Source organism: Vanessa tameamea, chromosome 18 (genome assembly GCF_037043105.1).
Source record: "Vanessa tameamea isolate UH-Manoa-2023 chromosome 18, ilVanTame1 primary haplotype, whole genome shotgun sequence".
NCBI classification, from domain to species: Eukaryota; Metazoa; Arthropoda; class Insecta; order Lepidoptera; family Nymphalidae; genus Vanessa; species Vanessa tameamea.
Genome location: NC_087326.1, coordinates 8,127,601 through 8,153,531, shown reverse-complemented (window position 1 = coordinate 8,153,531; position 25,931 = coordinate 8,127,601). Strand labels below are relative to the sequence as shown.

General features: G+C 30.9%; 2 protein-coding genes across 2 annotated transcripts in view; both read left to right on the top strand.

The window, feature by feature from the left end:
* Nucleotides 1-2,887: 2,887 nt before the first annotated feature.
* Nucleotides 2,888-15,870, top strand: LOC113398277 (uncharacterized). Its single transcript, XM_064217802.1, has 4 exons — nucleotides 2,888-3,039; nucleotides 12,059-12,229; nucleotides 12,557-13,389; nucleotides 14,578-15,870. The coding sequence occupies exons 1-4, from the start codon at nucleotides 3,018-3,020 to the stop codon at nucleotides 15,829-15,831; spliced, it is 2,280 nt and encodes a 759-aa protein (XP_064073872.1). The 5' UTR covers nucleotides 2,888-3,017; the 3' UTR covers nucleotides 15,832-15,870.
* Nucleotides 15,871-18,567: 2,697 nt separating this feature from the next.
* LOC113398821 (dynein axonemal heavy chain 10) overlaps nucleotides 18,568-25,931 on the top strand; it is a 56,912-nt gene continuing 49,548 nt past the window's right edge. Inside the window, exons 1-9 of the mRNA XM_026637759.2 lie at nucleotides 18,568-18,880; nucleotides 19,087-19,257; nucleotides 20,048-20,182; nucleotides 20,271-20,326; nucleotides 20,876-21,106; nucleotides 21,551-21,685; nucleotides 21,993-22,063; nucleotides 22,445-22,526; nucleotides 23,971-24,086. Of these exons, the coding sequence (XP_026493544.2) occupies nucleotides 18,568-18,880; nucleotides 19,087-19,257; nucleotides 20,048-20,182; nucleotides 20,271-20,326; nucleotides 20,876-21,106; nucleotides 21,551-21,685; nucleotides 21,993-22,063; nucleotides 22,445-22,526; nucleotides 23,971-24,086 (1,310 nt within the window). The remainder of the gene's footprint in view (nucleotides 18,881-19,086; nucleotides 19,258-20,047; nucleotides 20,183-20,270; nucleotides 20,327-20,875; nucleotides 21,107-21,550; nucleotides 21,686-21,992; nucleotides 22,064-22,444; nucleotides 22,527-23,970; nucleotides 24,087-25,931) is intronic.

Below are 25,931 nucleotides of genomic sequence, written 5' to 3'. Positions count from 1 at the left end.
ACAAACAGACCGACAGAATTATTTTTGCATTTATAGTAGGTATATACTATAGACCAGTGTTAGTTGGTTTGTTATTTATACGGGCGGAGAGTGAGAGAGGACTGTTTACGTTTAAATATGCCAACGATGTTTCTTTAGTTAAGTTCCGGTTTCAAAGGTGAGTGAGCCAGTGTTACTTGAACAACTTAGTTTCTAAGATTGGTAGCGCATACGCGATGTAAGGAATGTTTAATTTTATTAATCAGCTTAGGTATTCTAATAATATAATTATTTAAACTAGACTCAGAATCGTATATGTCATAATATTAAGCTATTTTATCAATGAAATATTATGTAACAACAGTTCTTATAGTCTTATTTAAAATTTAGAATAATCAAACCCAGTTTACTCTTATACAAATATTTGGGTTAAATTTTTTAATAATGATAATGACTAGAAATTTATTGCAAAACGTTTGAAGCCAAACCTATAATCCCGATATATTTATAATATATTATGTAATGTTTATTTCCGTTTCATAAAGGTGTGAATTTATGAGAAATATATTATAATAGCTACAGATTCCAATACCTTTGAGAAGCCGCAACAGATACAGCGTGACGTGCTCGTGACGTAACACAAATAGAAATATCTACATTTCATAATAAATTTTTGCAATATTACTTTCAAATAAATAAAAACATTATTTCGGTGTCGGTATTTTAATAATATTATTTTTAAGGACACATGCTACGGTTTAAAATTTAATTGTAACTATTACGTACTAGCATATTTACTACTTACGTACTTTACTAACTTACCTACTCAGTAATCTGGTAGAAAAAGTGTAACTGCTGAGATTCTTCTTGAATCTACTTTCTGAACCGGTGATTTAATTGTACAGTGTGACATGACGGTTCTCTTGAATTAATGTTAAAAGTGATTTTATTAACCTATTTGAATAAAGAATATTTTGATTTCGATTTTAAATTTTCAGTTAATTTTATATTTATCGTGTTTTCTTGTGAGTGATTTGCTACTTTTAATGAGAAGTGAAAACTTCTCACCAGAAAACGGGGAATTGGATGGCTTACATTTAAATCGAGCTTAAATCGAAATCGAAATCTTAAGTATTTAAAACGGGATGTTCACGAGAAGCCTCGGGAACAAGACATTCGTAGATAATGTCGAAATATCGAATTCCACCAAATAAAAATAAAAAAACATCGTAAATATCCCGTTTTAAACACTTGTAGTAATAAATATAACCATGTTAATTTAAAATCTTATACGAAATCTATCTATATATATATATATATATCTATAGTAAGTATAAATCTTGCGTCTGAAAACGATAAACTAATACGAAGCTAATCAAGTCATACAAACAAGTTTACTCAACGTTAATTACGCAAAGTCGATCTTATTAAGTGTAATACCCTTGTCATATAATTGCGGATAAAGTGCAACATGCTATTGCTAAATAATGTTTTTCATAGAATTGTTCTCATGGCGATCAAAACGGAATGTTTTTTATCACGTCACGATCACATATTTATTATCTGTCAATGAGAACATGAACGTTAATTAGTATTATTGAATCAAATTAAAGAAATCTTCTGTATAATCGCTTTGTGGAAAAATATCACTTTTTACGGTACGGTACGGTATTCGCAGATGCGAAAGCACTACTATCGGTTAGGATTCATTTTTTATATAAATAAATAAAACCTAACATAACCTAAGCTATGTTGGCGCATTCACAGTTTTTTTTTACTGCGGTGGCGTTAACACTTAAATACCTTTTTTACATTTTACTTTAAACTTATGCTAGCTTATTTATGTAAAGAAGTAATATATAATCATACAAGATTATTTATGTAGATGATATTATGTAAGCGTGAATGAATATTCAATAATTTTACAAGCAAAACAAAGGAGGTTTAATTGTATATAAAATAATTGATTCTGAGTGATGTATTATCTGATGGATAAAACAGTAGATAATCGTTTTTTTTTTATTTATTGCAGGTTATTTCGAGTAGAACCTACATTCGGAACCGATACTATTTATTTATCTAGCTACCCTTTCCGGTTTCACACGGGTACAATAAGGTTCTATATTCAATTTATAGATTGAAGAACTAACAAAAAAGAAATATACTTGTTTTTTTCCGACTAGAAAAGTTGATATTCTCAGTTTTTCTAACATAATATGCATGTATTATACACATAAACCTTCCTCTTGAATCATTTTGTGTGATTATAAAAACCGCATTAAAATCTGTCACGTAGTTTAAAAGACCTAAGCCTACAGACGGTGGGAAGCGACTTTGTTTTATACTATGTAGTGACTCTATTTTGTTAATTGAGAGAATAATTGTTATAAAACCTCCTTGAGCATAGAACATTCTGAATTTTATTATGTCATCGGTTGCATTGCAAATAAAATATTTAATAAAAATAATCAAATATTATACAAAAAAAAACCGAAAATGTAGCATAAATATTTGTATCTTTGTCTCTCTATGTCTCTCAGACTCATAAAAGGGCGAATAATAAATGAACAGATATAGGGTTTCATTTATAATGTACAAGCTAAATTATAATTTCTGTAATTACATTAGTAGTTTATGGATTGTGGGTCGTGAGATCGATTCGTCGAATAATAGTTTTAAAGTAAAATAAATTAGTAACAGCAAGTAAATGTTCCATTGCTGCTTGTTTAAATGTCAACATTTAGTACAAAAAATTATATTGATTATTCGTAACTTATAATTGAAAAAATATATATTATTATACTGTTGAAAATATAAATATAAATACAGCCATGTCAACAAACTATGCCTAATAGTGACTAGTTAGATAAATACGTGGGAGGGAAGTCGACCTTATACTAGCTCACGTTTGTGGAATTCCTCATTTACGCACACGCCGCGAACTCGAAATGTATCAAGTCACTCATCAATCATTGGCGTAAAGAAAAATAGAGAAAGTAAAAGGTTTTCTTTAAGTGGCTGTGACGTCTGGTGACGAAATGTGGTGTTTATTGATTTTCGGTGAGTACGGACATATTTAAGACCTTTGTTTTTTGTTGTATTACAATTTTCATTTAAATAAAATTCTTTTTTTTTTTTAATTTTGAACCATATATTAGCCTAAATAAATTATTTTATCTGTGATCTAAAGTTTTGACAATTTTCAATCAACATATTGTGACACTTAAGTTGCAAACAAAGTTACTCACTGAATAAATTTTGAAAACTTTAACTGTGATGTTAACGTTACCAATACATAAAACTGTTCCATGAATTTACCCATTAAGGTAGCTTTAATTAGATATCCCTGTAACTTATAAGCCTTGAAGATAACTTAAAAGCCTTATTTGATGCACTTAACGACTTGCATTCTACGTAAAGGGTAGGTTAGCATGTAATAATATTAAAAATTGTAATATGCAATAATTTTACTATAAATTAATTGTAAATTACAAAGGTGTGTATTTTAAGTTTATTTTACAAAAAAAATCACCTGTTATCAGTGATAAATCTACTGAATATTTCATGATATAAAAATTATAACTCTTCCAGCCGGATGTGACATTGTAGCAATCATCTTAATTTAGAAAGACATTGTGTTAGACGGTGAATAAAACGAACTATTAATCCAGGAAACTCGACTTTTATTTTGAATAATGATTTACTTATAGTAACAAATCGAAGACAATTATAGCACGATTTAAAAACCTACTAATGTCATCTAATTATGAAAACTTAAAGTAATTATTTCTATTAGTATAAACATGAACACATTGATATTTTTATACTTTTCATTAATATACATTGATTATTTCAATTTGAAGAAGAACTTTATTTCAATTAATTAATAATTAATATTCAGTATTATCTAATCGTAATATATTATTAATTATTAACATTGAGATCGATCTTTTGTTCACTTGAATTAATGTCCAAATGCTTACTGTTACTTGTTTTTTTTAATATTAAAACCATGCAAAATAAATTTCCAATAATATATAACTACATTTTAAAAATGGAATTTGTGTTGTATTTGATACTAGGTACAGTAGTATTTTTACCTATTATGTATATATAATAGGTAAAAATATATAACTGGTTTAAATGGCATTACATTCAGAATAATGACAAAATAACAAGTTCATAAATAATCTATTAGTAGATATCTTGAGAAGAAAGGTTGAAAGTCATTACACCACTCCAGCACGGGTTGATTGATACATGTTATAATACGATTGCAAAAATGTGTCACAATTTCATTTGACATAGGTTCGAATCAGTAAAGAGAATTCGAGAAAATTTCGAGAATTTTTCTTCACTGGTAATACGAGACAAATAATATACATATTTTCAATACATTAAAAGTGAATACGGACTTTTGTATAAACTCACGGCTTCATCTAAAATCGGAATCCTATGATTAATGAGTTTGAAGTCAAAATCGTTTCTATATTTCACATACATGCGACTTCAAAACTAGCGATTTTTTTTTATAAGGACGCATTTTAATTACGCCTAGTAGGCAACTATACCGTACGTTAGAACGAATTGTTTTTTGAAAATATTACCCTAACATATGTCAGAATAAAACAAATATACTTTATTCATGTAAGCTTTCAAACATTTTAAAATCGTAATTTTGCGAGATTACATTAATAATGCTCACCGATTATTCAAAACGTTCATCAACAACCGGCAATAAAATCAAAAGTTACTCTTCAAACGAGCACATGCAATAGTAATACTTAAAATTAAACTGAAGTATCTTGTATGAAAAGCAGAGAATAATGACTCCAACCTCTCATCATTATGTTGTTTTACAAAGCACAACATGCCCCATTAATTAAGAAAATTGTATACGGAAGATATGGAGGCTAAATTAGGATTTCTAACGTTCACTTGAATAAAGCCGAGTTCACAAACCTACGTAATTATAAGATCGAGTAGAGTATCGGCGCCCTTATAATAGGGTGTGGAATGAATATCAAACTTTGTAGGCGTCGATGAGCCGCGACATGAGGCTCTGAGAGAACGGTTATTGCAGTGTTATTACCAGTACGTACAGTGAAATATGTTAATTTATACTATTATGCCATAAACAATTATTTATATCCATCTTAAGAATTACTAGGATTATGCTCGTGGAAAGTTTTTTATTAATTACCATATGGGTACTCTACAGCAAAGACAAGTAGCTGGTTAGGCCATATTTTTACATAAAATTAAGTTCAAAAAAGATTTTTTAAATTACAAAACATCAAGAATGCTTACTTATCATATATAGTCCAGAGTATCGAAAAGAGAAAATAATAATGATAGTCGTGAATAGCAGTATCTTTCTTGAAGTATACAATAAATCTCGTTAGACGTGGTCAACAAGACGACCAGGCAGATCGTACAGCTGCATAACAGAAAAAAACGTTGTCTCCACACTTTATATAGTAAAAGTATTTAAGTAAAATCTAAATATATTTGATTGAAATAATCTTTTGAAAGTACTTTTGAGTCGTCATTTTACAAGATTTTACCGGTTCGGGATGTATCTACTACCGATAAGAATTAAAAAAGGCTTCGTAGTGAGTACTATTTTTTAATCAAATATATGAAATTATATTATTGAATTAGTTTTGAAATATTCTTACCCAAAGATTGTCTAGAAGTTATTAGTAATTGAGAGATTTATAATCATTTTGTTGTGCATTTCATGTTTTTGTATATCTGTGTATACAAACAAAAAAAAACAACAACAATTTTTTTAAATAGGTTTTTAAAAGCATTTTAAAATCATAACTTTACACAACTGTATTAAACGTATAGCTACCACCAGTTCGGAATGTAGATTCTGCCGAGAAGAACCGGCATGAAACTCAGTAATTACTCGTTTTCCAACATTTTACTACAAAGTGAAAAACAATTATATAGTCTGGCCGTGATGGCCCAGTGGTTTGAACGCGTGCATCTTAACCGATGATTTCTGGTTCAAACCCAGGCAGGCACCACTGAATTTTCATGTGCTTAATTTGTGTTTATAATTCATCTCGTGCTCGGCGGTGAAGGAAAACATCGTGAGGAAACCTGGATGTCTCAAATTTCAACGAAATTCTGCCACATGTGTATTCCACCAACCCACATTGGAGCAGCGTGGTGGAATATGCTCCAAACCTTCTCCTCAAAGGGAGAGGAGGCCTTTAGCCCAGCAGTGGGAAATTTACAGGCTGTTAATGCTAAAAAAAAATATAGTCTGGCTGAACGTCAACAAATATTAGTAAATAATATGAATGATGATGATGAAGTTGAAAATGTCTGCAAATACAATAAGGGTTATAAAATACTAATAAATATAATCAGTTTGAAACAATACTAAACTAAACACCTAAAGTCAGGTCCTCTTGTCAACATTTACATACCTAAATTAGCTCACCCATGATGTAACTTCATTGTAAACTTTCGATATCACGCTTTCGCCGGACATAGCTAATTTGGTATTATAATCTACGCCCATGCATTCATTAATGAACTGTCATTTTGTCACGATCGTATAAAGTTTGACAAGGATTTTTAAAATCCAATTAACTATGTAAATATATAGTTATTTTTAGGCTGTTAAATGCTATCCAAAACTCAAATATGCAATTGGTTGTATTAGTGAGTGATATTATAATTAAAAAAAAAATATGACTCTTATCGTTCTGTTCTATTTTTGAAACAATTTAACAAACAAACATACTTACGTCCTTATGCTTTTAAATCTAAAAGAGTTAACTAAACGTTTAAAATTATTTTAAAATCGATATTACAATTACCACTTATAGATAAATACAAAATAATAATTACATAAAAAAATCTTTATGTTACATATAGAGTTAAAATTGTAATTACAAAGCATTTTTATGGCCTTCAGACAACTAGACTAAGATCAAGATGACTTAGGAACAAAACAAAACTAATAATATCGATTATATTATTATAAAGTTTCAGTGAGTAATTTCCTCGGAATCTTAAGCATCTAAAGGCCGACTCTTTTAAAACCAAAAATGTATCCGTTTAAGATTAACCCACTTTCAACTCTACTAATCTAGTTCTTTCCTAAGGACTCTTGGTGTTCTCTAGTGACATAACGATTCCTCTATAATAGGCACATTGACATTCTTTTCATGTTACCGTCATACATATTAAACAGATGTTCCAAATGGTCATATATTTGCTGTTATATTGATTATATGAGATTTATTGCATATAAATGCAAATCAAAAAATATCTGTATAGACGCGGTTTTCGTTTGTTGTTTCGTTTTTGTTTATTTCGTTTCTAGATTTTTTTTTATTAATTATAAATTATTAATTTTCATTAATTATACACAAACATTAAAAATAGTTACTGTACAAATCGAGACTGCGTGGAATGGTGGCAATAATGCTAGCAGCATTTCCCCTTTGAATTGCAATTCCGATCCTCTGGACGAAAAATGTGTCAATCACCCTGTGGAGGCAATGTTTCTATATTATATTAATTAAATTATTTTGATTGACTCGTTGCTGAAATGGCTTGATATAGAACCCGAAGACCGAGTTACGAGGTTGGAGGTGTGTACACTTCCGTGCCTAGAAATGCACGTAAAGCTGTTAGTACTACGCCTGAACTCTTCCCTTTCGTATCGAATTTTCCATCCCAACGGATTATCGCAGTCAAGGAATAGAGAGTACATCTGCTTACACACTGGTACCCTATAATAGGTCATGCATAGTTGGTATGGAAGACTCCTTGAGAAAGGCCGTAGTGTCCAAAAGCGGTTAGACCGACGACATTCGTTTCGGCACGACATATTAATTTGGATTTTTCAGTCTATTTTGAACTTGTTATAAGAATTATATTTGTAGCCCAATCATAAATCCTACTATACAAAGAAAAACTGGGCAAGTCCGATTTGGACTCACGCACTGAGGGTTCCAAGATATCTAAGCTTCTTGCCAAATTTCATGATTCTAGGTCAACGGGAAGTACCATATAGGTTTTGATTCCGTTTGCGAATGTATGGGAAATGCGACATAAACGGCCATGTCTTTTGATTGCGGAACCTTAGAGGTTTGTTTTTATAAAAGCCCTAAGCGACCGCATACCTCAGTATTTAGTAATAATTTTAATTTTATACTGCTACACCATCCTGAGAAAAAGGATATTGACGGACAGTGAGACAGACAGATAACGCAGTGATCTTATAAGGGTTTTTTTCCTTTATAAGTACGGAACCCTAAAAACAAACAAATGTTTGCGTGTTTGTTTTATATGCGTTTCTAAGCCATTCATCCGATTGTGCTTCAGCACATCAAATGCACATGTTTCAACATGTCCATAGAAATCAAGAATTGTTCATTGTTTGATTGTCTTTCAATATAAATGTTTTATGTACACCCTTACTCTACAAAGCTGAGTTGATTATATGATTTCTTTGAGATTTGTGATACTAAAGCGAATATTTTGTAATTTTAACTCATCAGTCGTTTTGGTCATAACTCAACTTGTATAAAAGTTGAGATATTACGCAACATATATATGTATCTAAGATGATATACCAATAAAATGTTAATGATTTTTAATTTTATCATACAATAACCCAAAGTCAGTTTTTGTTTCATTGTTTTTATTTATAAACTCATTACGTAACAACTCGTAACTTCTAAGAGCTCGGAGCTGTGTAAGGCGATGAAATTATTGTGTTAAACTATTTATTATTTCACTTTGGCTCAAAGTTTCTTAATAAAACAAAAATTGCCTTTACTCTGGGGTCATCTCTTGGGGCATCCCTAATATTACTTATAAAATGTTTGCAACCACGAACCAACCGACGACTGCGAGACTATATGTAAACATTTAAAGATCATATTTTACTTTATTTCATATAAAAGCTACTTTTAAATAAGGGATTAACTTTGTAGGATTTCGTGCAAGACCGTTGAGGTAGGTACCACACACTCATCGTATATCTTATATCGCCAAACAGCAACAATAATTGATATAATTTTGTTCCGGTTTGAAAAGTGAAAGAACCAGTATAAAGTACTGGCGGATAACATCTTAGTTAACAAGGTTGATAACGCTTTGGTCATTTAAGTAGTTAATAACTCTTACAGCGCCAATGTCTATGGGCGGTGGTGACCACTTTGAATCAAGAGGCGCATTTTCCCGTCTACCTATGAAGCCAATGCAACTACCACACGCGGTAGCGACGCTATCGGCAGATTCATCGGCCGAGCGGCGGGTGTTTCAGAAAAGACCATCCTAGAGCACAGCCTTAAAACATTTATACATAAACGCGACATCAGAGTCGCCGAGGCTGTGCTCTCTCTGATCGAGCACGGAGCAGGGCCCGCTGGATTGCAGTAATTAGGATTAAAAAACAAAAATCACCATATACAGTATTTATATATTATATATTATCATATATTATTTATTATGGACTATTTATATATTATTTTAAACTGAAAAAAAAAAAAAAATGTCTGTGTGGGCCACGTCTTCCAAGAAGACGACAAGCTCGAAGTCCAGCGAAGATCTGCTGATGTTCAGTAAAAATATAAAATAACGCCACAATTTATAAAAATAAAATGTAAAAAAAGGCACGGGCAACAGTGAGCCCGTGGATATTGTAAAGTAAATAAAAAAAAAACCTGAATTAGTGTAGCATGGTGGAAAAACCTATAAATCTTTTTCTAAAAAGGAGGGGTGACCTTTGCCAAACAGTTGACAACATTGTTAAAAAAGAAAAAAAAATACAGACATCGATGTATAAAAATATGTCCGGTTACATTGGGATTGTTAAACACGACCGTTCAATATATACCCCAATCATTTTGTTTGATCAAATTACCCGCATAGAGTAAGCCAATCACTGTACCGCCGTATATATAAGCCTACGGATTATTCAATATTCGTATTGGGAAAACCAAACATTGAAGTTATCCATCAAAGTCAACAAAGAGTTTGCGTTTACTTCAATACACAGTGAAGTTCGTTGAAACATAGAATTGATTTTACTCTTCATATAATGCTGATACTAAAGAAATGTATACCTAAAATTACCAATATTATACCTAATACCAAATTCTGGTATATCTGAATGTTGAATCGATGACATAATAATTAATTTAATTTAATTTTAGCTTTATTGTTCTCTACATGGAAAACTTAATTTTAAATTAAATAAATATTTTTTTAAATATTTATTTAAAAAATATTTACAGCTAGTTTTCGTATGGGGCTTTGCTCGCTTTTCAGGGATCGCTCGTCAGATGTTAGACATGAAAAAGTTACTTATGTCCTTAGAGTTTAAACTTGCTTCATACCATCATACCTTTCGCATTTATAATATTAGTATAGATAATAAATAGAATTCGGATTATTTTTAAATAAATCTTTAGCGGTTTATGTTGACGATAAACACTTATGAATTCATAAACCTTATGCAGTTTGAAAAGTGTTACAGTAAAAACTCTTTGGATATAACAAAATGTATTCACGTAACCCTCGAGCGAAAAGTTTGTTTAACTCGTTTGATTTTCGCGAAAGATTGAATTTAGAAAATCTTTCGCGCGTCGCACATGTTATACCAAGTGTTTGTCGGAAAGTGTTTCGCGATTTATTTCTTATTCGTGTCCCTGTTACAACCGTACAGTTAAATTTGATTGAAACATAATTTTGAACAATTCAAATAAATTTTTTTTAGATATATGATAAGTTAGATTATTCTAATATACAACAGAAATGTAATATGTATGTGTAGTATGTAATAACATAGCCACCATTCAGGTTTCTAACTGGTACAATGAGGGTTTATAAAAAACTTCAAGCTTGAAGACCATACCTACATGAAAAAAAATCTTAGTTCTATTCCGGCCAGTAGATTTGAAATTCTCGGCTTTTCTCTGCTATAATATGTATGTATGAGATACATATTATATGAACCTTAATCTTAACTTTCAATTTATTTATAGATGAAAACCGCATTCAAATCCGATGCTTAGTTTAAAAGATCTGATCGATGCGTACAGACGACGAGGTCGAATTATTTTATAAATTTTATACTTTGTAGAGATAAATAATGTCATGGCAGTTTATGAAACATATCTTATTGAAATTGTTCGAAGTCACACAAAAAAAAATTGGTGTACGAAACTATTATTTATTATTAACATATTAAAAATTGTTAACTGTTAATGTGTTTAGTAATTCATAATAAGTACTACAGGGAATTTGCATTAGCTTTTTATTTTATATTCGCTTCTGTCGTTTCTCTATAATTTTCCGCGCACTCTATATTTGCCTTTTGTTTTATAATCTGTGCTTCATGTATATAAAATGATAATATTATTCTTTTTAAATAAATTACGAGGATGTACGTGTTTCCGTAACATTACTTCCTTTATCTTGGTAATCTTTATCATTGAAGAAGCGCCGGTTTTTACTTTGCACCACTTACAAAATAGACAATAAACCGATATACAATAGGGTTATAATTCATCAAAACAGGTAGCTGACTTGTCAATTGTATCCTAACCTCATTGACACGTTTTTTGTTCCGTCATATTTATCAGTTGTAAAAACTATGAGAAATATCTACACAAACAGGTCTCGGTTTGCGACATTATATTGTGGAAGCAGTTTTTAAGTACAAATTATATTTAAGAGTTGTAGAAAGCGAATCGAATACGTATCGAAGAGACGAAATTATTTTAATTAAGATTAAGATTTGTAGAATGAAAACATAATTTTAATTCTTACGTGATACATTACTAGGTACAATTTCTTTTAACATATTTTAGTTGTGTTTGTACTTTATGTACTTTTTTTTAATATCGTTTTTAAGTCGTTAAATATTACGACTCATGGATCCAATTTGTTTTATTTTTTGTTTACATTTAATTATTGTATTTATAAAAACACAGATAACTATTAATTAATCTTAATTAATCTTCGTAAATAATTTAAGTTTTTTTTTTTTAACTTACATTTTTATATATGAATTACGCTTTTCTGTGAATTACAGCGTTTTCCACAATACCCTGGACTAATGCTCAAGGTGAAAGGAGCAAACGGCCATTTGATAACGGACATGGCTGGGACATTAGACTGGCCGTTCCAGGTGAACCGGGGAACGACTATCCAACTTTAAATTCCATACCACGCACAACATTTACTTGTTCTAGAAAGGATCCAGGTTAGTTTTTTTTTTTTAATATAGTATTTTAGTCTTGACCACGATTATACATTTTATTATTTGATCTGACATTACGACAAAGTTGAATCAATTATGATCAAGAGACAACTGGTTAGCTCAATCACAAATCTAAACCCTAATTAATGTTTAACCTACGAATATATCACGAAGGTTGTACTGTGCAATGATCTTATTATAACTGTATTAAATCATAGTATGCATCTTTAAATTACTAAAAAAGCTCTTTTTGGAATTTACATGGAAAAGTTCTAAATGGTTTTAATTTAACATGAAAATCCTGTTCTGATACATTCTATTATTTTTCAGGATATTACGCAGATATAGAAACGAATTGCCAGGTTTTCAGAGTATGCACTTTAGGTTCTACATATGGATTTCAGTCCTTTTTGTGTCCAAATGGAACATTATTCAACCAAGAAGTATTTGTATGCGATTGGTGGATGAATGTTAACTGTCAAAAAACAAGAGAAATCATCAATAACAGAAATGAAAAATTTAGAAATTTAAAACTAGGTCCACAATTTATGACTGATATTAAAAAAATGATAACACATCCGATTAGAAATCCTTATGATAGATCAAATGTTAAAAACAACCTTATATTTATGCAAGTATATAAACCACCGCTTGGTCAGTTGTATAATGAAGCACTTCTTAGAAATTTGGAAAGAAATACTAATGACATTTATGCAAAAAAGAAACAAGTACAAAAATCATACCAAGATCACTTCACAACTGATATTACTGTCGCAGCTTCAACTCCTACTACACAATACATTCCAAACTATATATTCCAAAACCAATTACAAAGTAGTCCATATTCACAGTTGCAAAGCTTAACGTCCAACGCTCATAGTGGACAAACTTCGCAAACAAGAGGTCATGATATGGTGTATTATAATAATAACATACAACCGATTCGATCACAAATTCCCAGTTATACTAAAGCACAAATAAAAACATATAATAACAGTCATATTAACAAAAACAAAGCAGCACTATTTGGATTAGAATATTCAAAACAACGCTTAAATCAAAACATCAATAAAGGAAAACAATTATATACTCACGAGCCCATACAAGCACTATATTCAAAAGATACTGTTGGCCAAATAGAACCAGAAGCAAAACAAAATTTGGTAAGTAAAGATTCACCCCCTACTTTAATAACTAAAACTCTAGCATTCCGTAAAATAATTAAAGATTCAAAAGATGGTACTCCTAAGTCTCGAATTACTTTTAAAACATGGATTGTAAGACCTTCCAAGGCAGCTAAATTAACAGATGATAGTTCGAAGACAGCAAAATTAACGGATACTTCGTACACTTATAATAGACTACAAAATAACTTTGAAGATCTACCAAATGCTAAATTGGAAATTAAAGATAATGATGGTTCTTACAAATACAATCCTCCAAATATTGAAAGTAATGAAATTTATTCAACAACAAAAGAAACTCCAGATTTAATAACATCAACTACGCCACCTTCGGTACCAACAACACCTTTACCAACAAAAGAATCACTTATTTACGTGGCCCCTACAACTTTCAATCCCTTGCAATTTACTTACCTTCCACCAGGCGTTAATTCTAAATTTTCATCACGGCAATATTTATTACCAAATATTGCTAATAATCAATTAGTAGCAGCAGGAAGTTCTCCGTCACCATTTTTCAAATTACCTATGAATAAAAATGGACCCAAATTTTCCTTAACTAAACAGTCCCTTATCAATACTAACAACAATAATTTGTCGTTTTCGGATATTATAACAAAGGAAAAATTAGATATATCCGTAAATGATATTGTTAAAGAAACAAATAATGTACTTCAAACCGTTTCCCCGGAACAACTTACTAATTTTGACCAAAAGACCCAAACAGTTGATTATTCCGTTGAAAAATATTTACCTTACGAATCTAGCCGGCAAAGTGATGAACAATTAATTTTGCAGCCTCCATCACCGTTGCCACAAAGTTCAAAACTTATCTCTACTCCTTCGCCAAATTTAGAACCTCCTGTAGAAGATTTTTCTAGTGAGGTTAGAGTTTTAAATAAATTTTCTAAGTTGCCATATATCAAGGAATTACAATTACAACCAAACACAATTGAAAGAACGGTTTCTCTAAAAATTACTTTACCCGAAAATGTTGCAAAATATTTATTCAGAAATAGTAACGGCAGCGATTCAAGTAATATCGAAATATTAAATACAGAAAATAGTAATTATTTAGTATTAACGAACAAACTTGCTGAGAATGCCGGCGCTAATCTTATTCCTATTGGCAAATTAAGTAAAATCACAAATATTTCTGATTCACAGGACTTGGTGTTTTCATTCTTGGCAGACTCAATTAATGCGGCTAAAGACTACAGCAATATAGCACAGCGAAATATTTTGTATCCAACACCAACACAGCAATTCCAAAATATACGAAATGATCAATTAGAGCAAGTATCACAAGACATTTCTCGATTAACATCTTCACAATTTACAAGAACTAATTCTTCTAACCACTACAGATCTTCAAATTCTGTAAAAACGTCTAATTCTAATTTACCAAGCAGTAACAGAGAATACAAAAATCTTTCAAGCTATTTTACCAATTCACAAAAACAACAAGCGCCACAAGATAATGTATCACCTTCACAAAATCTTATTTATTCAGTTAATTCAGACAAAATATACAGTGGACAATTATACCAACTTCCAGTACCAGAGGTTACTAAGCAAATATATAATGCACCAGTCCCTTCTATTTCTAACTATATATTGTCTACAAATTTCCTCCCGACTAGTTCGCAGATTGATACAAAACAAAAACAAGATCAAAGAAATTCAAACGATGTTGAAATTATTCCATCTCAAACCATTCCAACAAGTGCTTACGAGCCTAAAACTCACGAAAACGAACAAGTAGCTGATCAAGGTAGTGCTGCTAACGCTTTTATAGGTAACTTTAGAATTCCTACAAATGCTATAAGAACACAAGTACATGATAATATTGTTGGTACTATACCTCATCCCTTGGAAGAAGACAAGTTAATAAAATATAAAAAAGACCAATCATACTATATTTATACCCATTTGAATGACTTTGATAATATAATTGGCAGTAATCGTAACACAAACGACCTAAATCAACAAAATAGAGAATACGCAGAACATAGCAAATTAATTAATCCATCCTTCCAACTGCTTCCGTCATTGAGCTATAAATTAGAAGATGAAAAAGAAAAACAGAATTTTCTAAATGTTTTTCAGATAGATAAGTTTGGAAATCCTAAACAGAATACATTTCCTAATTCAGAAAAAAGTACAAATATCGAACGACGCCAAGATATTATTAGTGATGTAGACTATACCATTAGTCACCCTCGATCATCAAGCTACTTGTCTGCTTTGTACGACGGTCCATCGTCATATTCTGCTCCTCAAGCGTCAGTGGGCAGCTTGGCAGGAAAAGAAAATTACCAAAGTGATTCAACATTCAATGCTAATATAGAAAAATTTGATTCCATCGACAATAGTAATGGTTATCCCAAAATTAGTCCCCTTAAGAAATTTACGTTCTAAGATTGAATTCAACGAATTATTTTTTTTTTTGAACTTTCATGTAAATACATATTGTAATAAATATAATAGTCTGTAATTTAACTGTAATTATATTATTAGTAACTTAAAAGATTTAGAAATTATTTAATATTTAAGGCTTCAACATTACACCGATGTTTGTATTAAGATAATTTAATTTATAAATATGTACATTAGAAATAAAAGTTACCCGACATCTTATATGATTTAATTAAATTCACAATTATTGTGACAATTTTTTTTTTGAGTTTCATTTATAAAGCTTTACACCAATTTGAATATAAATATATATTATTAGTATTATATATAAAAGGACAATAATGTCACAATAAAATTGTCTTTCATTTTGTTCATTTATGATATACTTATATAAAGTTATAATTAATAAATTGCATCTACAAAAAGCCAATATATAGAATTTTAATGAACTCCCCCGAAACCTTTGGAACAATTTCGATGAATTTTCTGTAAGTTTTTAAGAGGGTAGGTTGATATGTACAGCAGAGCTTATATCATATATATAAGCTGATAGACCTGCTGTTCAAAATTAAAATAATTTCACAGTGACGGAACAGGGAACAAAAACCGGAGGTCAAGTTAGATCAGTGGCTAAGCCGAGACGGTTGCGCAGATGTGGCACAATAGTTTATATCTCTTTCTGTTTGTCTCCGAGAGTATTACAGTGAAATTATTTGATTCAATGATGGTCATAATTGTAATGGTTGTAATTAAGTAGATAGACAATAATTATAACAACATATACTCAACATAACATATTGAGGTAACAAAATAGAAGAAAACAGAAATCAATTTAATACTTACATTAGAAAATTTATGCTCGTAAACTACTTTATCGTTCTCTGAGAGAATAATTTTTATAATACCGAACAATGAAATACGGCTTTTTTTAAAAATAGTAAGTAGTAAAAAGTAAAAAATAAATTTATTTTAACAAATACTTTTCTTTTCCGCTATTAATATATCTGTTTAAATATGCTCGTTAATCTACTGCTGCTCCCTATTAGGTAAATCTAGCAAGATGTGTGTCGCGCGTGTAACTTTTGTGAAATTATGTAAACATAGTGCACATTTGTAAGTAATATTGCCTTTTTATGACTCACTAAACAAAAAATGTCCGAATATATTAAGAATACAAATAAATTGCTGCTTTCAACATCTGTCCGTTCCTTTCGGTCACTCGCTTTCGACTAAATGAGTTGTGGTCAATTGACCGTAACTTAGTGCGCAAAATCTCAGTACAGGACATCGCGTTTATGCACATAGGTCAATGCTGCGGCTCGATCGCAGAACTTTTTTTTTTAACCAAAAAATCATAAACAACCGCATACAATAAATTTCTTATTTCACTCGTATAAAGTCAGGTCAGAGAGGTAGTATCTTAAGGTGGAATCGGTTCATTTTATGTTCATTTTCGTGTTTCATTTTGCATCTTTCACTCAAAGTGACACGTCTAAACACAAAGTGAAACAAAAGTGCCGAATTAATTCATTAGTGGATTGATCCAACGACGATCGGTTCATTCGGCATCTTTCATTCCCTCTCCGAATGAACGAAAAATGAACAGTCTGAACACAGAGTGAACGTTCACTCAGATTTGGCCATTTTATCTCGAACGCATTTTTCTTAATCTTTTTTTTAACTCCTTGATCAAATGATCACAAATTAAACTTACTCCAAGAGACAGGACTTCATTCGACGCCATATTGAAAGAAACTACGGATGAATGTTCTTTTTTACGTCATTCCAGCTAACCCGTGTGAACATGGAATGAAAGAAAAATGAATCATTCACTCAAAAAAACATACAAACACCTTTACACAAAAATATTACCTATTATATTTCATTCTTCTTATTTACGAATATATATATTTTTTTAATATAAAAACTTTTTATATTTCGTATTTTCTTATTATTAATTAACCGCGTAAATTCGACCAAACTTACTTATGGTTACTATGACAACCAAATGTATGTTGATATTCTGTTGTTTTATTTATAATGCTTGGATACTCAAAACTTACAAATGTAATACAAATATATATGGTTTTTGAGGAATTCTAGATAAATATAAAGGACTTATAATTTAAATTATCCCTTAAGAATAATTTAATAGCATATTGTTGGTAAGTATATAAACTTTGTATTTCTTTTTTAAGTATCGGACTACATTGTTCGTCTGTGAAGTATCATGTTAATTTTAATGACAATTATTTTTTTCTTTTATATATTTATATTATATATATATATAATTCTTCTGTTTGTGTGTATGTCACAGAACTCCTCCTAAACCTGTAGACCGATTTCAACGATTTATTTCTGTTTGAGTGGATAGGAATGTTTGTGGATTGAACACAGTAGATGGCACTGTTATTGAATACCAAATAATAAACTTATGTCACCCGTACAAAGTCGGGCGGTCAGCTAGTACGCTAAATGTATCTACAAAAATCGAAAAAAAAAAATTTTTTTTTAATATTTATGTTAAACTGCGATTTGGTGATTATTATTTTTTCTTATATACCTGTTAAATTAATATACATCTTTTTAGAGCAAAATCTTTGATTTAATTAAACAGCACATATATATATGTATATTTTTGGATCTTACATTTGTTTATTAGTTCAAACGAATTAAAGTCACAAAAAATAGTAATAATTATGAAACATATTCACAGAATTTCTTTAGCTCCTGTATAAAATGGCGGAAGATGAAACAAAATCGAATGATTCCGACAGACAATCTATTGCAGAAGGACTGGATTTGGAACTCGACTTTAAGAATGATCCTAGAGTTCAATGGTTTAAGGAACGCATTCTTTCGTACATAGGTATAGACGACGAGGAACTCTTCTACAATCTACTAGACGAAGGAGACGCAAAGCAAAAGCTTGCGACTTTTATAACGGCTCCTCTAAAGCCAAACGAATTGTCGCTTGATAAACGCACATTCTACATATCGAAGATAATTGTTGATAAGTTAATTCATGAGGACAAGGAATTTACGGAATGGCGTAAGTGATGCTTTTGTTAAACAATTAAAATTATTTCAAGAAGATAATATGGTATTACCTCCTGTTTTTGTATAATCTTTATGTTCTGATATATATTTTCACAGTTTCAATTCTATTATATTTTCCTTAAACATGTTTGGTCATTACATAAATATTTTATACCTACAAAATATATAAAATACAATGATGTCATGATGTGGTCCCAGGCATAATTCCTCCTCCGCCAGCTCCGCCAGCAACAAAGAAAGGCAAAAAAGGTAAAAAAGGTAAAGCTGAGGCTGTAGTAGAAGCTGAACCTGAAGAGGCGATGGAAGACGACAAGAAAGCTAAAAGTATGAAGAGTATGAAAAGTATGAAGAGCATGAAAAGTATGAAAAGTATGAAGAGTATGAAAAGCTTGAAAAGTGCGAAAAGTGTTAGAGGTAAGGCCTTGGAAAAGTTTTCATGTTAAACGTTAAAGCTAAATAGTGCAGTGTGAATTACGGAATGGCACTCTCTTGATAAATCTTTATTACCTATTTTTATAACAATTTTTCAAACTTGGAAGCCAATTCTATTAACAGAATTTCATTTTATCGTAAACAAATCGAAACTTAATCCTTTTCTACTAACACAAGGATCCAGTTGCAGTTTGGTCGATCGGAATAGAATCGAAAATGTATCGTAACTGTTATGAAATTGTAGAATTGTAATTGTGTTGTATTGTGTATTGTAGTAACTTCAGCTGAAAATTATTTAATGAAGGACAGTCGAACTTGGATCGAATAGTATCGTGAATAGTATTAATCGTCATAACGTAGTAGAATTTTCCCCCTGGCTGTGAGCGCCACTGTATTCATTTGTGTTTATAATTAATCTCGGCTCAACGGAGAAGGTAAACGTCGTAAGAAAACCTGATTCGGTTGAGTGAAATTTTGCTCTTTTATGTATTAATTTAATTTTTTTTTAATATTCGTTAAATAGTAAAAATAGTTTTCATTAAAAATATAATGTTTAATAATTGCTGTAAATAATAATTTTATTCCACAAGATAAAGTGATTTTAATTCTTGATTTCATACTTATCTTGCAGAAGGAGACATAGACGATGGTAAGGTTCATTTTAATACTATATGTATTACTTTAAAATCATATTATGGAAATATGTAACAATATAATAAACTTTAAGATGAAGAAGTAGACACAGTAGCAGGAGCTGTTACTGAAGTATTCGATATAGAGGAAGGTGTAAGGACGTCCATAGACTTACGATTGGAAGAGGAAACTCCACTGGTCGTTGAAGATTTATACTCGTTTCCAGCACGTAATTATTTTACTCTATATTCATCTGTTTATCCTCCTACTTTTGCTTTTAATTTTAAAAATAATTTATATATAAAAATGTATTTTAGCTCCTGAAGATCTGGACCCAGATATTGATGGGTCCTTGGAGTTTTATACAGTCATTGTAAGTAAAAATTAAGATATACCTAAAATTTATTTTCTCTTTGTATCAAAACCTTTACATTTACATACATTAGCAGCCTGTAAATTTCCCACTGCTGGGCTAAAGGCCTCCTCTCCCTTTGAGGAGAAGGTTTTGGAGCATATTCAACCACGCTGCTCCAATGCGGGTTGGTGGAATACACATGTGGCAGAATTTCGTTGAAATTAGACACATGCAGGTTTCCTCACGATGTTTTCCTTCACCGCCGAGCACGAGATGAATTATAAACACAAATTAAGCACATGAAAATTCAGTGGTGCCTGCCTGGGTTTGAACCCGAAATCATCGGTTAAGATGCACGCGTTCTAACCACTGGGCCATCTCGCCTCGTAAAAAAACCTTTATAAAAGTCTTAATTTTTTATTAATTTTAAATTAAAATAATATCATTCCATATACAGATAATTTATAATATAAATTTGCAAGATTTAATGTAATTCCATAATCATACCCAGTTCGTTTGTTCGGCTATGAAACATATAAATATTTTTTTGTCTTAATCTTTTTCCAGCGATCAGTCCCACGTATAATCCAATACCCTAAATTGGTACCAGTGTTTGGCGCGTACACACCTCAAGTCACTAATCGGAATCGGCGATACATCTATTTCATCAGACAGACTCAGGATGAAATACCTTTGTCGGAAACACCTAAAATGACTAAACAAAAGATGCCAGAGTATATTTTAGTGGGATCAACTAGCGGCAAAGTTCTGATGAGTTTAGGATTGCAACTAAAAGAGGTAAATTTATTATTTTACGGACTTTTCATTTGATGTATATTTTGCATATAAATATTAACTAGTTATAAACCAACGATTAAAATAAAACTATGCTCGTAAGCATATCTATGCGATTAAAAGTGTGTTAACTCTCATAAACTTACGTAAAAGCTACGTACGGTCTTTCGGCAGAGGAAAGAAGGTATCCAGTGGTCTCTCCTCGAAGTATAGGTTTGGCACTTATTCCACCCCATCATGACAAGATGTGGCAGAATTTCCTTTAACATGGGCAGATTTCCTCACTCCCTACATTATACGCCGAACAAGAGTGAAAATAAGCATTTGAAAACTTAATTCTGCTTATTTAGATTTGGCTGTGGGATCGTTGGTTAATAATAGATAATATCTAATGCCGCTCGCTTAATTTCGTTTATTTGAAATTAATTGTGTTAACAATGATTACAGACATTTATAGCACTGTTCGAGAAACAGTTCCGTGAAATAGTCTCTATGGGTGCGGAGGCACAGTCCACAACGGTACTATCCCGTCAGCTCTCGTACGCAGGACAACATTATCAAATGGAGGACACAACTTCAGAAGTATGTTATATTCTACTTCTCGAGCTTTAGCATACTTTCATAATTTATTAACAAACTATTTTTTCCATCATTATTAGCCCATACGAATTTGAAAGTAAAATTAAATTGCTTTTACAGCGTTTGACGAATAGTATAATGATTACTATTAATTATCGCAACAATAAGGCAATATTATGTAAGCAATCGTTTAGTGACAAAACGTTTTTTTAAACGATACTTTTAAAGATCTGATTAAGAATTTCGTTTCTACGATGTTCAAAGTACAATAATAAGTACCTTCAAAAACAGTAACGTTTTATATTTAAAGGTGAATTACCTTCGGCCGTCTGACTACCGCAGAATGTCTAATGTTGCCAGAGGAGAAAACGCCGAGAGACGGTAAGTTAATTTGAAGTAAGCATTCAGATTTTTTTTTCTCTGTATTTTTGTGACGCAAATGGTGCAATTATAAGTTCTGGAATATTATTTATGTATAATGTAGTTGTATTCTATACAACTATAAATGCACAATATATGTAATTTTTTAAACATATTATATATCATTAATTAGATTTGTATCGTCTGCATAGTCTATCAATAATTAAGGCGAATTTAAAAATATTTATGTAAGATGATTAACGCGTTAAAAAAGGTAGTAGTTTTTGAGATTTGTTGACAATCAAGTATAGATCCCCTTATTTTCGTGTTTTTTTTTTTTTTGAATTTGCATAGTATTGCTGATAAGTCCTTGTGCTAGATAATTGTGTATATCTTATGCAGGATTAAAAATATGCATTCCGAGTCATCTACGGTTCCTCAAAAGTTAACACCTGCAATACCCACATCTTCAATAATTACACAGGTAAATATAAATATATTTTCTATAGCGTTATAGTTATAGAAATGTTAGTGTTTTATAAGATTCATAAAAAAGATTGGAGTGTTTTCACCACGCTGGTCCAATGCGAGTTGGATGCGAGTAAGTGGCACAATATCATCAGATTCATGAACATTTTCTCAGGGAACTTTTTACCGTTACACAAGATAGATTATGAATACAAATTAAGCACATGGAAAATCAGTGGTGCTTGCCCAGGTTTGAATCCACAATCTTTGGTTAAGATTCCTCTTAGTTTGATTTTTATAAGACTTATCGTAGAAAATATTTGATACTATGAATATAATTTTTAAGTTACGAAAAATTATATCCGATAACTCATTGTGTTCTTGTTGTTCTAAAATATATGATTTCATAAAAATTACATACTTTGCTACTAAAACTAAATTCCATTATTAAAATTTGATTGAGACATATGCTTTATGTTTGTGTTGCATTATGTTAAATCGTAATAAAATAAATATAATACAATTATGTTATAATTGGTGGTAGCGCACTGTACAACCCGTCTGGGTAGGTACGACCCAATCATTAGATGTTCTACCGCCAAGCAGCAATATTAAGTATAGGGTATTTTCGGTAGTGAAAAATAAATTATGAAATTTGATAAAAATTTAAATATATATATAGAAATATACTTAAATATTTTGATTTTGCGTCATAAAAACGAATTATTATTTTATTATATTAAAATTAAAAGTCGTAAATTTAGTCTGTATATCACGTGACCTAAAACACGAGCCGCTACGGTGTGGCGTCAGATAGGCAAAAACTGTCATTGCAATATCGTTTGGCACTTTGATCAACAACTTTTCTGGAGTTGTAATTCATTATTTTCCCAAAAAACACCAAATATTTATAGCTGTTAACGTTGAATGAGTGCCAGTCGTTCATACGCAGCTGTTGTTTTTATCAATATGACGTCACCAAAATGACAGACAGCGTTTTTGCGGGACTAAAATTTAGAAATTAATTTTTATTTTATTTGATTTATTTGGCAAGAAAACGTATTTATTTTGTCGACATATATATTTTTGTGGCTTTGAAGTCCTTTTTCAAACATAGTAGAATTGTTGTGGGTTGAAGGGTGAATGAGACAGTGCAACTGCGGGTACGAGGGATATAAAATCGTAGTTCCCAAGGTTGGTGGCACATTGGTTTGACGTAAGAAATAGTTAATATTTATTACAGCGTCAAAATCTATGGGCAGTGGTGACCACTTACTAACTTTCATTTGTTCGTGTGTTTTCCTTATACTTAAAAAAAAATATATGTTAAAAAAATCTAAAGTAACTCATACAAAATATGTTGACGTTACTTTGAATATTAGTCATAAGTACGAAATAATATGTATATTTTTTTTTATATCGACACACGCTTTAATAAAATTGCTATTGTCACTTTTCAGGACATCTCCGATTTGGATGCGCCAATTTCAGATACCAAAAAGAGTGATTCTGAAAAGAAACCTACCGCATCAGAAGTTATAACAGATATTAAAAATCTCGTGGGAATAGTGGAATGGTGAGGTGGAATATTTTATTTTAAAACATTGAACTATACATTATTTTAGTTCTCTTTTGTTATCAAATTATTTGTTTTCAATATATATTTATATGCCTTATATAATGTTAATTATATTGCGTTTATGTATGTCATTTATAAGTCGGATTTTTGCTCCAAATACATTATTATTGAAGCTTAGGAAGTCACCAACTGCTTTGGGGATATTTTGTGACTTATTCAAGTTCTTCGATTGTATGCCAAATTAAATATTAAATATAAAGCTACGTCACCGGCATCATACCGATCACACAAGACCGATCTCAATAAATTATTATTTTTGTAATTAAGCAATCTGTAAACGTTGTCTGCCAAACGCGTTGCATCTTCAGGTATAAGTTTAGGTATCATATTCAGTAGTTTTTTCTTATTAAATTAGGTTATACAAAAATTACCTCTCTCCGTTTATTAATATAGACGACTGTAAACAAAAATGTTGGTAAGTAAAAAATATATGTATAATATATTGCCGTCGAGTTTCGCCGGTTATTCTCGCGTTCTTACTTTCAGAACCAGTTGTAAATTTTGGAAGTACTTACAAACAGAATGAAAAAAATTGATCCGATATATGTATGTGTAAGACCCGTGTGTATTATAAATTTTGCTTCAGTGGTTAGTAAAAACATCCTCTGATTTTTGAAATAATAATTTTACTGTTATTTTATAAATATTTCAACATTTCTTATGTAAAAATGAATTAATATTTGAAGAACTCTATTTACAAAATAGAATTACCCTTATATACGAGTATGTTAGTAAATATTAAAGGATATTAAGTATTAGTAATTCAATTACGCCAGTAATAACATCGCCGTGTAGACGCGATGTCATTATAATGTCGCGTGTCGGAACTTGTTACATCGACAACTTTAATATCCGACGTATCTGGTTCAGGAAGAAATCGTGTAACTTTTCTGACATCACAGCTGCAAGAACGTGCAATAAAATATATGAATAGGTTATGTGATCATATTATATTGTATTTTGTTTTTGTTGCGTGGCACACTAAGTAAGTTTTAAGTAAATGACTATTTATAACGCTTCAGATATATTATATGTACGTGATTAAGTAATTAAGCAGTACTATTTACAGCCTTTAGTTAACTTCATCTAAAACAGTGATTCCCAAAGTGGTCTAGGTGGACCCCCAGGGGTCCACGGGAGACTAAAATAAAGTGTTATAAAATGTACCATTTTTCGTTTTTATTTTACCTATCGGAATATAGGGACAGAACTCAAAAGCGACACAATTTTTATTTTTTGGCGACTTTAAGAATGTGGTAGAAATGTAGCAGCAGGGGGTCCACCGAAACCAGTAAAATTTTGAAAGTGGTCCACGAGAAAAATAAGTTTGGGAACTACTGATCTAAATGTATATATGCGTATAGAATGAGCAACTGAATTTTAAATAAGTTCCACACTACCGATTAAGCTGAAATTTTAAACATATTCTGCGTTGCTAGTGACAATATACTCTAGTATGGTTTTAATTTGTTTTAAGTGTATGGTTTATATAAATCAAGTTTTTAATTATTATAATCGAAGTTATTAGTAATTCTTACTTAAAATATCTCAATAAATAATCATAAACTATTGATCAGACATTTGAGGTGGAAAAATAATTCTATAATAAGTATATATACCTATATGATAAAGCGAGATAGTTCAATGGCAGACTCGGAGGCAATTGAAAACATCATGAATAAACCTTCTTGGGTTGGAAAATCTTCGAATTGGAGCGATATTATGGAATAAACTGTTCCTTACTTTTCCTCAAAAGGACAGGAGAGACTTTATTTATTAGTA

Bases quoted from the DNA above. Each gene is read 5' to 3' on its own strand.
- LOC113398277 (XM_064217802.1), top strand. From the start codon at position 3,018: ATGTGGTGTTTATTGATTTTCG. The intron at 3,040-12,058 runs GTGAGTACGGAC...TGTGAATTACAG, and splicing joins GTGGTGTTTATTGATTTTCG to CGTTTTCCACAATACCCTGG. The intron at 12,230-12,556 runs GTTAGTTTTTTT...ATTATTTTTCAG, and splicing joins TTGTTCTAGAAAGGATCCAG to GATATTACGCAGATATAGAA.